Consider the following 17,375-nt stretch of genomic DNA (forward strand, 5'->3'; position numbering starts at 1 on the left):
AATAGCTCACACCTGTGCTCCATCAGTCAAGCAGCCTGACTTCTTAGGACAAGTCTATGTTTACCTTGACATAACAATGAGAGTTTATTTTTAACTCTTAGCCACAGCAGAATCAGGCAAACTATTTCCTGAGTTTTTAATATGAACAATTTGCTAAAGGTCCCAAACATTGGAAGGAAGAGAGGACAGTGAGCGTTTTAAAAGAAAAAAAAAAAACTCCTACCGGATTAGCCATTGTATGAAAGCTGGTGATTCGTCCAATTTCTCTTCAGCCTCCAAGAGAAGGGTGATGTGTCGCCCGTGGGCACAGCACTACCTCTCCACCCCGACTCCTGTCCTCCCTCCAGTGGCCTCCAGGAGTTGATGGCAGTGGCTCTGAAGGAGAGGCTGCCAACAGAGGCGGTGGTGGCAGCAGCTGCAGCAAATAGCTCTAGGTGGGCAAGGCCGAGTATGAGAACTGGCAGGTTTAAGAAATAGCTGGTAGTTTGAAACTACCCCCGGGAGGGCTCCGGGATAATCCTGTTGGCGAAACTTTCAGAAACGTGAGGAAAAACCAGGCAGGATCTCAGTGGTTGTTGTGGTAGCCTGTGCTTTTCACCTCTCAGGGATCTTGTGCTGTGGAAATAGAGTGTCAGCCTCCCGACTCGGCCAATTACTTGCTCTGTGACCTTGAACAAGTCAATTAACTTCTCTGTGCCTCGGTTCTTGTGTTCTCTCTCTTACTTAGACTGTGAGCCCCATGCAGGGCAGGGACTGTGTCCAACTGAATTAACTTGTATCTTCCCCAATGCTTAGAACAGTATTTTTGAAGCACAGTAAGTGCTTGAATACCATTCAAAAGAATAGGTCCTGGGTGTGCACTTCCAGAGCGTCAAAGCCAGGGAGAGAACACAGCAGTTCACTTAGGCAGCTCTCTAATCAGGAAGCCAGGCCAGAAGAGTTTGCAGGCAGGATGATTTAGTCACTGACAATGGCAGTGACTAAATCATCCCATTTTCCAAGCCCATTTAACAGAGACAAGAGCAGCCACCACCTTTCCTCCCTTGGGAAGAAGCTCTGATGTTGTCGGGATTCATCTCCAATTCCAAAGCTTTTGGGATTTGTAAGTGACCCACCTGTAAGCAAAAGAGGGCCCCGTTAAGAAATATTAGGATTACCTCCAATCTTCAAAGACTAGTTGAGAGCTCTTCAAACTGTGAATATCGGCCTGAAGATCCATCCGCAAGAAACCTGAAGAGGGCAGAAAGAGTTATACAAAATGTGCCGCTCTTCCAGGTAGAGAACTCGGTTTTTATGATCTGGAAGGAGCCTGCAGTCACCTCAGGGAATGAAACACACATATGCGAACCAGAATTTGATAAAGTCATTTTAATGGAAAATGTAAAACCCCTTTCAACTTCAATGTACAAAGCCATGTGTAACACTTGAACTTTTTAACAAATAAAAGCAAGCCAATGTTTTAAAAAAATACATCATTGAATGTATATATGTATATATTTACATAGCATATTAAGTTTATATTTAGCTTTAAAAGTTCACAAATTTTTACCAAAATGAAACTATTTTAAATAAATTACACCTTTTGAAAATGTTTTAATTGTACACTGAGTAACTTCAACAAAATATTGAAGTGTCTGTACTTAAGATCTACTTTATATACTTTGTACTTACAAATTTTACAATTATTTGGCAGTAATTTTCAGATCATGACATGACTGCTGTGCGATTCAGCAATTTCCCAAATGCAGGCAATAGCTGGTGTTTGTGTCCTACTCTCACAGTAACTGTCTCAATGTAGTGAAAAATATTGGAGTTATTTTAGCAAACTGTACAAGGTCACATTTACATTTGATCAACAATATAGCATAGAATTTTGAATTTTTTCCAAAAATAAATACATTTAAATCTGACATTTTCACAAACTTCATGTACACTATAATACAGAGACAGCAGCAGGGGGCTGCTCTTTTATTTTTTAATAACTAACATTTAATCACAGTAGCTGTGACATATGAAGCTATACTGCCGTGGTGTCAGTAACATGTCAATACTATGAATATATATTTTCTTGGCACCGATGGTTTGTGAAGCTTAAATTAGTGTGCATACTAATCTTCATATGGGGGATGAGTAACTTCAATCCGATGAACTAGAACAGTGAAACGGAGCATTCAATTTTCTTCCATATCTTCCATTTCATCTTCGTGTATCTTTAAAGTTCTCACCATTTCTTTAACTGCATGGTATAAGATATTTTTGACCTGAAAAAGACAATGACAATCCCACACCTTTCAATTAGAAAACTGCCATAAAGGGAAAATACCACAGACTTCTTCAAGTTGGCTTGCTAAGTGTGCACACTGATTACATATATAAAATAACCTAAACAAGAAAATCAAAGTAAAAGGACATCTCACAAGTTTCAGAATATTGTAAGAAAAAACCTCAACCAAAAGTCCTATATTCAGTAACTAGGGAAAAAAGTCATAAGGAACTTGGATATTTCACCACAATCCTGAACCTATAAACCTACAGAACAGGAAGATTACCATCTTACCTGAAGTTTATCATCATAATTGATTTCTTCCTTCAACAGTCTCAGCTCCTGGGTTAAGTGAAATGACTGTACAAGATGTTCAGGTGACACAAAGTCTTCAGTCACCTGAATGCAGCTGTGAAAATTTTGCACCTATTTCCAAAAGAAAAATAATCTGAATGCTCTTCTAAAAATCCATTAGCCCTCAAAATAATAAAACATTTAAATCAAAATATTTTTTCACCCATCGATAATAACAAAAAAGGCTTACTACCGAGAGCTAAAATCGAGGGGGGGGGGGGGGGGGAAGGAGGGAGATTCTGTTTGTCAAGAGTCATCTCTTCAGACTTTGAGGTCAATCCATTCAGTAAGTACATGCCCAGGTCAATCGATCAATCAGTGGTATTTATTGGGTGTTTATAGTGTGCATAGCACATTACTAGGTGTTTGAGAGAGTACACTACAAGGTCATTTTCTTTCTCCTTATGGTCATTTCCTTGCTCTCTTGCACTTCCCAAAGTGTAAGAGCAACAGAAGTTGAAACTCAAAACTGTCAATTTGAGGGATTTGTTATAAAGCTCAAGGAGGAGATAGGAACAGTGCCTAAAATTAAGTTTCTGGATTGCCTGCATTCTTCTCTCTCATGACCACAGACTTTGGAAATGGCTGATTTTCTGTGCTCAGGACTGCCTAACATAATCCAACTAATGATGAAAGTTTATATCGCCTGCCCACAGTTTCCAATGCTTTCCATTCCTTTCAAACTCAAAGTTTTAGGCAGCTGCTTTTCAGATGGGCATTTATTTAATCAATTCCCCCCAGAATGAGTTTCCCTTGAGAGCTAAGCAATTGTTTATATTCTTATCTTTCTCTTGTTCACCATTTGAAAACTGCTTTAGATTCCTCTGGCCACTTGTACCTAGCTGAAGGGAAATGGAGTCCCTGGGTGAAGAAAATGGAGGCTTGCTCCAGAAGCAACTATTTACACAGCTGATTCTAGGTTTGGTCAGCTACCTGCCAATTACCCAGCCTAATCGAGCATGTGGCCAAGGGAGCTGGTGGACAGAACCCATTTTGATGAGCAAATGCAATTTCAACTCCATGAATAGAACTAAGCTTTCCTAGCACAAACAGGATTTAGTCCTCTTTACTTGGGCATGTGGCTAATGTTTCTTCTTGACAGGCCGTCCTGCTTTGGAGTGAGTCTCCAAAGGGCATCGTTTACCTGGTTAGGATACAGTACCAATAAAACATCAAATATTTCTAAGGATACCATGTCGTGGACAGGGAGGAATTGCTCTGTTTCCTAATGACACAAAAACCAAATGGAAAATTGCACTGAGCCTTTGTTTCCTCCCCAATCTGTTCTATTTAAGGCAGGAATTTCAAGTTCTGGGATTAGTGACAAGGATTACATTTTAGAGTTTAATCCAACTCCATTAACTTTTCCATTCCCTCCACTTCCTTTCCTTTCCATATGGGTCATACCCAAGGGTCATTAAGCTTTCCTTTATTCTTTTCAGTTACTGTTATTTTTTGTTGAGGGTGTTGCTCTATATAGGCAACATTTAAGAAACCAGAGTTTTTCATTTTCATTTTTCATTGGAACTATTTTTTAATCTACATAGAAACAACACATGTACCATCATTGGATAAAAACTGATGTTTTTCAACATTTATCAAAATTTACTCTAATTCTGTCATAAGAATTTAGACATCAAAAATACAGATTTCTAAAAGAAAAGTGCATGTCACCCTGTACATTCAGTCCAACTTTGTGTTAAAAAAATTCCTGCAGGACTGTAGAAACCAAAGTCCATGGCTACAGACAGATGGGAAGATATTTCACATCCAATGCAGGTGGTACTCTAAAGCTATGGTGAAAATGAGCACTCACAAGACTTATCTGTAAACATTAGGGTACACAGAGATTTTTCCATATTGGACTGTTACTTTTACATTAAAAAAAAGCCCAAAACATTGGCAAAGAGTTCCTGGGCTCACCAGCCACTGGTCTGAATGACTGCTTAAGACCTCCAGCCTTGCCTCTCTGATCTGGATTGTGCCTCACTTCTCCTACCTAGTCCCTTGTGAGGTGGCTTGAAGACCATCCGGAAACTTCACCAGTCTTGTTAGCTGATCTCACAGCAACACCCCAAATCACTCGATCCCATGATCTACACTAGCTCTGTAGCCAGGCAGCTTGGTTGACTGGAGGTATGGCATATGAATTTACATATCACATCCTTCAATCAATCATTCAAAATGATTTCAATGCCTGTGTGAGAGCACTTAGGAAAGTATCATAGAGTAATAGACATGTTGTCTGGTTTCTGGGAGATTACAATTTAACGAGGGAGGCAGGCACTAAAAGAAATTATTGGTAGGAGGAATAAATACAGTGTAAAGGTATGTACATAAGAGCTATGGTTGAGTTCCATGAGGAGTGTGCGCAAGTACTTAGGAGGCACAGAAGTGCTGATGTGGCAGTCGGGGTATATAAAATGTGGCGGTTAAAATGAATCAGGGAAGACCTCCTGGAGGAGATGTGATTTCAGGAGGGCACTGAAGATGGCAAGAACAGCAGATGTGAAAGGGAAGAGCTCCAGGCAGGAAAGGGCATAAGCAAAAGGTGAGTGCTTGATGAGAAAGACAAAGCCAAGCACAGTGAGCCCTTCTCTCAAAATCAAGCCATCACCACTATCCACAGGGTATTTATTATTCATGTAGAGCACCTTTCTCACAGAAATCCAAATTATAAATGTATTTACTACAATACTCCTCACATTAGGGCTCAGAGCTACTCTCATTTTATATATAACTGCCCTGTCAATTTTAAAAGTAGAATTCTGTTTCCCAGGCTGGGACCCTATCGCTAGGTAGTGCTGACTCCACAAAAAACAAAGTGATTCTTCAGAGGACAAAATTTGTTTGCCATTTTTTAAGAAATGAATTTACAGGAAAACTTGGAGAGCAGAGATTCGATATTTCACCTTTATTAGTAGAGGGATGTCAGCTCTTAATGTACTTTTTATTGCAGCTGAAGATGATAAGCAGAGTATTTTAAGGTCAGCATTTACATATGCAAATACAATGAGAATGATCTATATAAACCAAAGAGTGAGGTAATTCCATTTCCTGCTATACTTATTTGAATTGAAATTTGTTATGCATGAGACAATATTTTCAGCTTTTTATTAATTCAATGTAGCTCAAAGCATCCCAAGAACACTGGCAGAAGGGATGCTCATTGCGTGCAGATTTAGATTTTATGGTTACTATAAATGGCATTTTGGACATAGCATTTGGAATAGCTTTGATCATCTTTCACATTTTCTAAAGCCTCTACATGATGACAACAGAATCTATGTGCCCTATTCTCTTGGCACTAACCTCCTGCTTATGCCTAACTGGACCTCCCTCCCACTTCACAACCATGAGACCACTGTTCCCCCCTCCATCTTCCAACCTCTTCTAAGATCATGCTGCCTCCAGGAAACCTTCCCCAATTTAGCTCTCATCTCCACATCCTACTTCTCTTCTGCCACTCTGGCACTTCTGCATCTCTTAAGAATTTGGCACTTGGTTACTTAGCCTCACACCTCTAGGAAGTACTTATGGACACATCCTTAAACCCTGTTCCTTCCAAAGTCTACCTGTAATTGATGTTCAAGCCAGTCCCCCATTAGACTACAAGCTCCATGAGGCCAGGGATCCTGTTTACTATCATACTCTTTCAAAGCGCTTGGCATAGCCCTCTGCACAGATAAATCACAAAACTAGTGGGCCAGTGATTGTGGGCCTGGGGGTCAGTGGGCTTGGGATCTAATTCCAGCTCTGCTACTTGCCTGTGATGTGACCTTGGGCAAGTCACGTAACTTCTCAGGTACCTCATCTGTAAAATGTGGATAAAAACCTTATTCTTCCTCTGTCTTAGACTGTGAATCTCATGCGAGACCCCGACAGGGTGTGATCTGCTTCTTCCAAATCAATGTTAACACTCAAGTATAGGGCTTGGCAATGAGAAGCTTAACAAATACCATGTTAATTATGATTTGAGTAAACCTTCGATACTATTGTTTGCTACTGCCAGCTACATTTTCCTCCTGCTCTCACTATATACAAACACACATACACACATTATATCTGCATGTCTTCTCCATTACATTAGATAGGAAGCTCCTTAAGGGACAGGGATCACTGCTTTTATTTTCATTGTACCCTGAACACACTCAGCATTTAATAAAAACAACTGCGCTCTACAGTTAAAAACCAAGCAAGAGAAAGGCAGGCATTTCCAGAGCATTCTGCCCCATTTTACTTGCAAGTGAACTAAAAAATAAAATGAGCCGGTATAAACAGGTCAAAGCTATCTACACTCACAAACACATCTGTTTACTTGGGTGACTAAGTATTTAGGACAATTGAATCAGCTGGCCGGGCTTCTAGGTTACCCTTAGCCACTTTGGCACTACAGGGGACTGATTAAGCAGCAGCTACAGCCCTGCTTTTCATACACATTTGCTGTCTGACCTCATTTCTTGTTCTTACCACCCACCACCTGACGGTACCCTGCTTTCATCTCAAAAGGGCCAGGCGGGTAAACTGCAGAGAGAGCAAATAGATTTTTTTTCTCACCTAGTTTCATAGCTGAAGTCTGGGAGAAAGATGCAATTATTTGTACTGAAGACACTACCGCTAAATGTTATGAACGACATTGGAGGTTGGCTGAAGAGATTTTTGAATTAACTCACAGTCCATGATACAGTGAAGTTATATGCCAGACAGTGAGCAAAAGAAGCCACAGTTAGCAGTGGTCCATGTCATGTGCAGCTGAGTTCATTTCTTTTAGCTATCACATATTCCCTAGAAAATCTGCTGGTTCTATAAATTCCTATTCTCTTTTCTATATCAGCCACAGTGTCATAACTAGACTTAAATGCTTCAATAATTTGCCTATTTCCCCTCAAATGAAGAGTAATAAAATGCAAAGCATTTAAGTCACCTGCAAAGGCTTAGAACGACTGAGTCAAGAAAACCTCCAGGTTCTACTAACTCTACAGTAGGATTAACTGAGCCTTTCTCCAGAAAACTCCTTGAAGGGATATTACACAACCTTGTGGAGTTACAGTCAATCATGCAAATATTTTCTTTTTGTTATTTATATTACTGACTGCCTCCTTCCCAAGACTGTTGGTGCACTGTGGGGAGGGAATGTGTCTACCTACTGTTTGTAAATGCAGTAAGTGCTCAATAAATACCACTGATTGATCCATAAATGTGCTATTTATCTATTGTTTATTAATTTGTTTATTAATCGATGCACAGCATGCCTTATTCTCATCTCTCTTGCTGCCAACCTTTTGATCCCTCCCGTTAGGTATCTGGCAGACCACTGCTCTCCCCATCTTCAAAATCCCTGCAGAAGGTTTTCCCTGATTAATCTCTCTTCCCACCCTATTTCCCCTGCTATCTCCACAACTGGCATTTCAACACACTTTCTAGGCCTCCTATACCATTTGGTCACTCACATTCTTCCAATGCAATTACGTACCCCTCTTATACGCCACAGCTTCTTCTTACCTTTAATTTTATTTTAATGTCTTTCTTCTGTAGACTGTAAGCTTCTGGAGGAGAAATCATGTCCACTAACTCTACTGTCCTCTTCCAGGCCCTTAGTACTGTGCTCTGCATTTAGTATCACTACTGATTGATATTAAATACTATAAATACTACCGATAAATGAAAAATTGTTCTTTTTACCTGATGAAGCGCTCCTGCTGGTAAGATAATGGCATCACCTAGGAACTGGACAAGAGTGCAAGTTTTTACTCCATACTCCTCAAGAAGTCTCTGGCGGAGTTTTTTATTCACATACCAACTCTGGTCACGGATTGGATCATGTTCTGGTAGAACTTCTAGACCTTGCTCTTTTGCAATCTGTAATACAAATATGGCATTAGCCCATATGCCTAAATTCCAGGCGTCTGTAAACCTGAGAATCCGGGCCACTTTCAAAAGAGAGCCCATCTCAGATACCACCTTGGGTCAGTTGGAATTTCTGAATTCACTACTAGTAAGAAATCTTCTGTTCTTTGAGTTTAGATATTCAAAAAACAGTACCAAGCTCTAAACAATATCAGAAGTGATGTTATTTTGCCAATGACAGTGATAGAACCTAAGAGAATCAAAGCCTCATCGTGTTAAGCCCAGAGATTTTAAAAAGAAAGAGGTCATAAGGGGACCATCAGCTTAGCCATCCCCAGTACGCTCTCTGCTGATGTCCCCTACCAAGAATTAACTTAGTTTCTTGATCATTTTGTGTGATTCTGGGGGACACTGAAATGAAGACCCCACAAAAATCAAAATAATATCAGGCAATGTGGCATTTTGAAATTGGAACAGAGAGAGAAAAAAGGTTCTAATCCCAGGCTCAGAGGTGGATTTCAAAGGAATGAATGGGCTGAAAGCTATAAGGTCAACATGAAATACGTCTTTTAAAGGTTTCCATGAAACTGAGTGTCTATCTGTTGGCAAACACAGAATAGTGACCAATATCCTCCTGGGGCGAACACTTGGCTCGCCATTTCAGAACCTCAGCATAAGCCAACAGTGAGGAATTTTGGGGGGAAAGGAAGGACTGGATAAGGCAGAAGAGAGGAAATTAATCTTTTCCAAGTTTTTGCTAAACAGTAAAAGAGAAAACAAAAATCTTATTAAAAATAATATTGCCTAGTAATGTGCACTAGAGAGAGAACACAACTGTTAAACTTGTAATCTATTGCAAACCTTTTGAAGGAACTCCCTTATTTTGTCTGCATCTTTCCCAGCATAAATGTGCCACAGAGCACCAGGTATTTCACTTGAGTCCTTTAGCCTTTTTCTTAAAAGGTCATCCAAATCTTCTTCCTCAAATTTCTTCAATACCCCTGGAAAATAGACAAGAGTATTACAAAAGATGGAAGATTATTTTACTGATGATGTTCCTGCCAGGTACTGTAATAAACTCTGGGATGGATACAAACAAATCCCACATGGGGCTCATAGTCCTAATCTTCATTTTACAGAAGAGGGGACTGAGTTACAGAGAAGTGACTTGCCCAAGCTCACAGAGCTGGCAATTGATGAAGCCAGAATTATAACCCAAGTCCTTCTGACTCCCAGGCCCGTGCTATAACCACTAGGCCATGCTGCTTCTCTATTTTAAAAAAAAAGGGCTTGGATTGAGTTAGAGGTATGAAGAAAAAGCCTACTATCAAATTGACTTGTGTTAATCAGAAGAAAAAATCATTTTTTGCAGGTTGGGATTACCAACCATTTTTGTCTCATTTATCTCAGTTTACCAACCTAGGTGGAGTGGAATGACCTCATTTTCCGATACTGATACACTGTGAAGAGAAAAGGTTTCTGAAGACTTCCCATCAGGAGGCCTGCTAAAAGCAGTTCAAGGTGCCAGACCTGACATAAAGTATCTGGGGTTTGGTCTGTCTTGAATGATAAGCATTTTCAAATTGCATGAAGGCTGAATAAATACTGAACACTAAGACAACTGGCATCTGCACTCTAGCACTTACTACCTCTGCCTCGCAACACTTATGTACAGATCCTTATTCTCTGCCATTTCCCATGTGTAATTAATTTGAATGTCCACCTCCTCCATTAGACTTTAAAGCTCCCTGAGGACAGAGATTGATTCTGCCAACTCGACTTATTTTACTCTTCCAAGAGCTTAGTACAGTTCTCTGTATAGAGAAAGTTCTGACTGACTGAAAAGCACTGAACTAAGCGCTTGGTAGAGTACAATACAATATAGTCATTAGACATGTTCCTTACCGACAAGAGATTACAGTTTAATGGGACAGAAGGACATTAAAATACATTAAAAGGAAAGAAAGTGACCAAGTGTAAAGATATATACATAAGTGCCGTGGGGTTGGGGGAAAGAACATACCACATTGAAGGTGAAAATGCACACCAATGAGATCTGCAATTGGTCTTTTATTTAGTCATAGCTTCTCCAATTTGATCACAGCTTCCCCAAAATCAAAGAAGTGACAAATTGGAAAGTCAGTCAACTGTTATGTTGAGAAATTAGAAGGGTTGCTTGTGTGAACAGAAGAAGTTTGATGAAAAAATGTTCTTTGAATAGAGTGTTAAAATGTAAATAATCCATTATAACATATAATCCAATAAAGTTGGACTGATAAGGTAAAAACTGAGGCAAGAAAAAAAGGGATGGTAGGAAAAAACTACAGAAAAAGAAATCAAAATGTCAGTCACCAATGTTGACACTCTGAAGTTCAATTAACTTCTTTTGGCTGACAATAGTACTTAACCCAGTTATCTATCAGAGCTCGTTGTAGGCAGAGAATGTGACTGTTTATTGTTGTATTGTACTCTCACAAGCGCTTAATTCAGTGCTCTGCACACAGTAAGTGCTCAAAAAATATGACTGAATGAATAATAAAGTTATGCCTTTTAGAAAAAAAAAATCTGTTTAGCCTACACTACACCAAAATCCCAGAGAATCGGAATTTCTTCCATTCCATTTCTAAAATGAACAACAAAACACATACATTTATAAACCTTACTGATTTTGAAGAAGCCCATATTTGGATTGAAGATACCATAAATATGCCTCAGAAAACAATTTCCAAACTGTAAGACTACTGCTAGAAAAGAACTTGAGTTCCAATAAATTTGGTGCCTCAAATTATTTAAATTTGCTCTCCTGTTCTGAGGATAAATGGGTAAGGGAAGGGAGAGACATTGCTGACTAACTAAATAACCAAAACCTCCCGAAGGCCTATATATAAAATTTTAGCAGCTCTAAAAGGAAGAGGTAGATTCTAACCAATATTTGATTGGAAAGGAGTAAACTGAGCTGGTAAATACATTTATTGGTTCTCTTCTGCTCCCTCACCCTTCTGCATTGCCTTGGATCAGCACCCTATAAGCACTGATTTTCATCCTACCCTCTGCCCCACAGCATTATGTACATATGAGAAGCAGCGTGGCTTAGTGGAAAGAGCACGGGCTTGGGAGTCAAAGGATGTGGGTTCTAAACCCGCCTCCACCACTTCTCTGCTTTGTAACTTTGGGCAAGTTACTTAACTTCTCTGAGCCTCAGTATCCTCCTCTGTAAAATGAAGATTAGAAGTGTTAGCCCCATGTTACCCTGTATTTACCCCAGGGCTTAGAACAGTGCTTGGCACATAGTAAGCGCTTAACAAATACCATTATTATATCTATAATTTATTTTCATATCTGGCTTCCCATCTAGACTGGTAAACTCCTGGTGGGCAGGGATCATGTCTACCAACCCTGTTGTATTGCCCACACCAAAGGGCTTAGTACAATGCTTTGCATGTAGTAAGAGCCTGATAAATGCCATTAATAATAATTGGGGTATTTGTTAAGATCTATGTGCCATGCACTGTATAAACACTGAGATGGATACAAGATCATCAGGTCCCATGTGGGGCTGATAGTTAAAGTGGGAAGAACAACAGGTACTGAATCTCCATTTCACAGATGAGGGGATTGAGGCATAGAGACGTAAAGTGACTTGCCCAAGGTCACATGGCAGGTAAGTGGCCGAGCTGGGATTAAAACCCAGGCTCTCTGACTCCCAGGCCTGTGCTCTTTCCATTCATTAATTTTGCAGTTTTATGATTACAGCACAAATCAAATAGAAATAGCCTTGGTTCCGATCAAACCACAGAAGGATTTATATCTAACTTCCAGCTTTCTTTTTACAGACCTGCTGAAAAACATTTGCTGTAATTACACCAGCTACATCAAATGCTGAGCAGGTTGCATGGTTCTGAAACAACCTGGAAATCTTCCTGATGGACTCACATGGGGTGTCAGTTGCATTGCCTTTTTGGAAAAGGAAATATGGTTTTGCAATAAGCTTATTTTGCCCTTTCAATATTCAGGGGGCAACAATTTTGTGAATTAGAACACAAGTTCCCGGAGGGTGCCAATAAATTCCAGTCAGTAAAGGCTGCTGACAGCAGGGGCTCCAGGGACAGGCTGAGGTGAGACCAGTGAGTCAGTGCTGCAAAAACATTAGTTTCATCTGCCTAGGACTCTCTCACAGATCCTTGTCTATCTTTCATCTGTTTTGTTCCCTCACAAATTCTGGTCAGAAAAAGCTATTTCCTCACAAACCTACAACTCTCTCTTGCTGACAAACCACTACTAGCTACTGTGGGATGGAATCTTTATATCAAATCAATCAATGGTATTTACTGAGTGCTTACAATGTGCAGAGCACTGTACTAGGAGCCTGGGAGAGAACAATACAATGATTCCCTGCCCTTGAGGAGCTTGCAGTCTAGATCACTGATCACTACCCTCAAGCATATATGTAGGACACAAGCAGGTTAAGCAGATACACTCCTTGCCCTCTGGGGTCGCTACATGAGGCCAAGTCTCGAACAGCAGATTTGGCCTGCCTGAAACAACCGTTGGGGATCTTTGCTGCTCACTTGGCATTAAGGATTTTGGTTGATATGTGAAGGATGTAAACATGAATACCCCAAAATAAAAGGAGGCACATATGTCCATTTGATTATTAGAAAGGTTTTTTGGTTGCTTTTTACCTGATTTTGAAAGAACTCCATTTCCTTTGGCTATGCCAACATAGACCAGGACATTCACAACATCTGAAACTTCAACATGGAGATTTGTTGTTCCTATATCATGATCTCTAGCAGCAGCCACACCTGTTATAGGCATATGACAGGAGACAGATATCCTTTGGTCAATCTTAAACTTATTTTCAAACTTTTACCCATGTCATTATAGTTCTGCCCAAAATGTCAGGTGTTGTTGACTTTGGGTTAGTCAAATGAACTTTTTTAATTTAGACTCCTTAACAGCAAATTATCATTCTGGGGCTCTGGAATGTAGCCTCTATGCCGTAAGCCCATCTGTGCATTCAAAATATGAGTTAAAATAAGATTTCTATTTTCCAAGGTCATGAACAATGAACAATGATGTAAAGTGCAGTCTTCGGATTTTTCTTTGTGACTTTCTCCAGTCTGTATAAAGATATAGTCCTTAGTCTCCAGATCTGAAGGTGCCTTCAATTTTTGGTATTTACCCAGTGAAAAAAATCTAGCACTTATTAAATTTGACATATTTCACAACAAGGGTCTTGAGCTTTCATGAGATGTCAACTTCCAGGACCTACAGTTATTAAACTGAAGACTAAAACAGAGTTGCTTGTGTAACAATCCTCAATAATTGTAGTTACTTACCATATGCACTGCACAGTCTAGGCCCTAGATCTGGGCGCACAAAAAACCCTGGCAGATGGGAGGCCAAATTGAACTTTCCCTCTGGATTACAATATTCTGGCAACGGCAAACTTTTCAACAAATCTTCATATCTGAAAAAGATGAAAAATCTACTCATGACAAAGCACCACTTGCAAGAGAATATATCTTATGCAGTCAGCATTTTCCCTCCAAATTAAAAGGAGAACATTAAAGAGATGCAAAAGATTAAATGGAAACTGGGTTACAATAGTTTCTCTGGATAATCTCCAAATGAGACCAACACTGTTCCTGACTTTCTGTGACCATCTGTTTAAATAAGGGGAGAAGGGAATTCAGAAAATCAAATCAACCACCCAAATGGACATCCATTAATAATAATAATAATAATAATAATAATAATAATATTGGTATTTGTTAAGCGCTTACTATGTGCCGAGCACTGTTCTAAGCGCTGGGGTAGACATAGGGGAATCAGGTTGTCCCACGTGGGGCTCACAGTCTTAATCCCCATTTTACAGATGAGGGAACTGAGGCACAGAGAAGTTAAGTGACTTGCCCACAGTCACACAGCCGACAAGTGGCAGAGCTGGGATTCGAACTCATGAGCCCTGACTCCAAAGCCCGTGCTCTTTCCACTGAGCCACGCTACTTTTTCTTACTAGTCCCAACATAAAGACATTTCACTGTTGAAGCTGGAATTTCAGTCTTTCTTACCACATGGACTACTGCCCACATATCCTTCCCTCCTAATCTAAAGGCCCAATCTGGTGACGTCTCTGTCAACTCCAACTCCAGGTAGCGTTCTAAATGACAACAATTCCATGTCTTATTATACCTTGCTGGCATCATAGTCTTGAAATCTTCGCCTGATGGACAGTCTTTCAATTTCAAAACAACCGTTTCTCCAGTTTTCACTTTCTGTCGCTCTGTAAGGAATACAGAGATTTACTCTAAATGAGTGCATACTATCTTTCAAACAATCGGGGGAAATGGGAAAGATGGGAGATGACGAAAAAATCCTGCACTGCTTCATTACATGACTTCAATATGTGATGACAGATGAACAAAAATCAAATCAATGATCAAGCACTGATAAACTGACACGGTCAAAAATCACAGGCGAATCACTGCCAAAATCATTTACTCAACAACTTCTTAAAGACAACAGTAAGAATTAGAATTACAGTTTAGATTAATGAGAATAATTGATAGGTTACAAGGAAAGTCAGGGTAGGTCCATAAATAGATTAATCAATAAACAACGGTATTTATTGAGCACTTACTATATGCACAGGACTATACTAAGTGCTTGGGAGAGTACAATACAACAGAGTAGGTAGACATGTTCCCTGCCCACAATGAGCTTACACTCTATAGGTAGTTAAGATTAAAGAAAGGGTTGAATGATAATTGGCTGATATCTGACAGACACTTAGTGGGTTGCTACTTAACTGACAAGGATCTGCTAATGTGATTTATTTTAATAAATATTTTCAATGTAGGTGTTATGAAAATCAAAACCTCTGACTAAAAACTGCATTTATGATTCTGAATTTTCTAGTTATATTTAACATGGTAGTAATGTCGATTAACATACTTGAAATTTCTTCAAAACCATCCCAGAATTCCTTGACGTTAGTATTCGAAATAATGCTATCTTTGCAGTTCAGGAGATCTGCTTGGTGGTCTCCAAAATCAACACTAATCGACTCTGCTTTCCACAAGCTAATGTTCATTTTCTTGTGCACTCCAGAAACCACTACAGGCTTGAAATCAAAACAAAAGAAAACATTAAAAGGTAAACAACCAAAAATGAGAAAATAACCAAATCCAAGAAAATTTTAAACTGGAACTCCACATAGCATTTACTTTGGTTAAGTACTGTTTTTACAGCTTCTGATGTCGTTTAATTTTTTTTCCATTTACTTTCTTTAAATGATCTTTTTATTACTTGGAAATTACATTCTTGAATATTCACACTTCTAATAAACTTATTTCTGGAGATTCTGAATGTTCATATGTATTATCCCCGTACCTAAAATGATTAATTTAAAGGCCCTTCTTCTTAGTTATGAAAACACTTGCCATCCAAAGGCTACCTGGCTTTGCTGGAGCTAGAAAATCCTATGGACAAAACTAAAAGAGTCCAAGGCCATAGGGACAAGAAAGGGAGCAGCCAGTGTTCTTAGGGCTAGTGTGCTAGAAATGTGCAAGACAGCAACAGTGGCACAAAGATGTACTTTGCTAATGTGACGGTGCAGTTAAACACAATTTGGTGGGCCCGCCCCCCCAATCCGGGACACCAAAGAACAGCCTATTCCACCTGCAATTTGCCCAAGCAACTGCAGCTCTGCCCATATGCAGAACAATAAGAATTTGATTCCCAGGGGAGCTTGTTAAAAAGACTCTCAAAACTCTATATCCTTCCAAACTGTAAGACCGCATCCATATTTGGCTGAGCCACTTATGAATACATGTTCTTTTTATATTAAACCAATGGCATTCACTATGCACTTACTCTGTGCAGAGCCTTGTATTAACCACATGGAGAGTAAGTAAAGAACAGAAAAGACCAGAAGACGCACAATACAGCTGATGAGAAGCAGCATGGCTTAGTGGAAAGCCCACAGGCTTGGGAGTCAGAGGGCGTGGGTTCTAATCCCGGCTCCACCACTTGTCTGCTGTGTGAACTTGGGCAAGCCATTTAACTCTGTGCCTCAGTTACCTCATCTGTGAAATGGGGATTAAGACTGTGAGCCCCAAGTGGGACAAACTCATTACCTTGTATCTATCCCAGTGCTTAGAACAGTGCTTGGCACATAGTAAGCACTTAAATACTATTATGTAAGTGCTTGGCACAATACTCTGTACACATTAAGTGCTCAATCAATATGATTGAATGAATTTTCTGATCTTTACTCAGATATTAAATTCAATGAGTATTTCTGCATCTGGAAAAGGCAGACAGTCAGAGAGCTACAGAAGCAGGGAGGGCTCTTTGGAAATATTCATAAATCATCAAATTAATATATGAATGTGCCTTTTCCCAGGTGGATTATATTCCAAGAAGAAAATATCTCACATCAATTGTGGAAATTATCCAAGCCAACTGAGAGGTGCCAGAGAGTCAAAAATTCCTGTTAATTTCAGGTCAGGGCTAATCAAAGGAGGCTTTGCATAATAATCCTGTGGATATCGATACATTTTTTCAAAGTTTCCCAGACTGGGAAATAACAGGACAGTAAAACCTGGCAGTACACATCAGAGAACACCTTGTTGATCACAATGGAAAGCAGTGTGACCAGATGGAAAGAAGCATGGGCCTGGGAGTCAGATCCTGGGTGCTATCCTGGTCCTGCCACTTGTTCGCTGTGTGGCCTTGGGCAAGTCACTTAATTTCTCCATTCCTCAGTTACCTCAATCACAGAATGGGAATTAAATACCTGTTCTCCCTTACTCAGACAGTGAGCCTAAAAAGGAACTGGGGCTATGTCCAACCCTCAACTGCAGTTGCTTAGTATAGTACTTGGCACATACTAAGCACTTAA

The 17,375-nt window shown here is 39.8% G+C and overlaps 1 protein-coding gene across 3 annotated transcripts in view; it reads right to left on the reverse strand.

The window, feature by feature from the left end:
- Positions 1-1,353: 1,353 nt before the first annotated feature.
- Positions 1,354-17,375, reverse strand: part of JMJD1C (jumonji domain containing 1C) — a 305,204-nt gene continuing 289,182 nt past the window's right edge. For all 3 annotated transcript variants that reach the window (XM_029060598.2, XM_029060602.2, XM_039911547.1), the window contains 8 exons: positions 15,425-15,593; positions 14,663-14,753; positions 13,807-13,937; positions 13,147-13,269; positions 9,326-9,465; positions 8,300-8,476; positions 2,558-2,689; positions 1,354-2,261 (listed from right to left, as the gene is read on the reverse strand). In XM_029060598.2, the coding sequence (XP_028916431.1) occupies positions 2,172-2,261; positions 2,558-2,689; positions 8,300-8,476; positions 9,326-9,465; positions 13,147-13,269; positions 13,807-13,937; positions 14,663-14,753; positions 15,425-15,593 (1,053 nt within the window). In that variant the 3' untranslated portion in view covers positions 1,354-2,171. The remainder of the gene's footprint in view (positions 2,262-2,557; positions 2,690-8,299; positions 8,477-9,325; positions 9,466-13,146; positions 13,270-13,806; positions 13,938-14,662; positions 14,754-15,424; positions 15,594-17,375) is intronic.

This window comes from Ornithorhynchus anatinus, chromosome 3 (assembly GCF_004115215.2).
Source record: "Ornithorhynchus anatinus isolate Pmale09 chromosome 3, mOrnAna1.pri.v4, whole genome shotgun sequence".
Taxonomy (NCBI): domain Eukaryota; kingdom Metazoa; phylum Chordata; class Mammalia; order Monotremata; family Ornithorhynchidae; genus Ornithorhynchus; species Ornithorhynchus anatinus.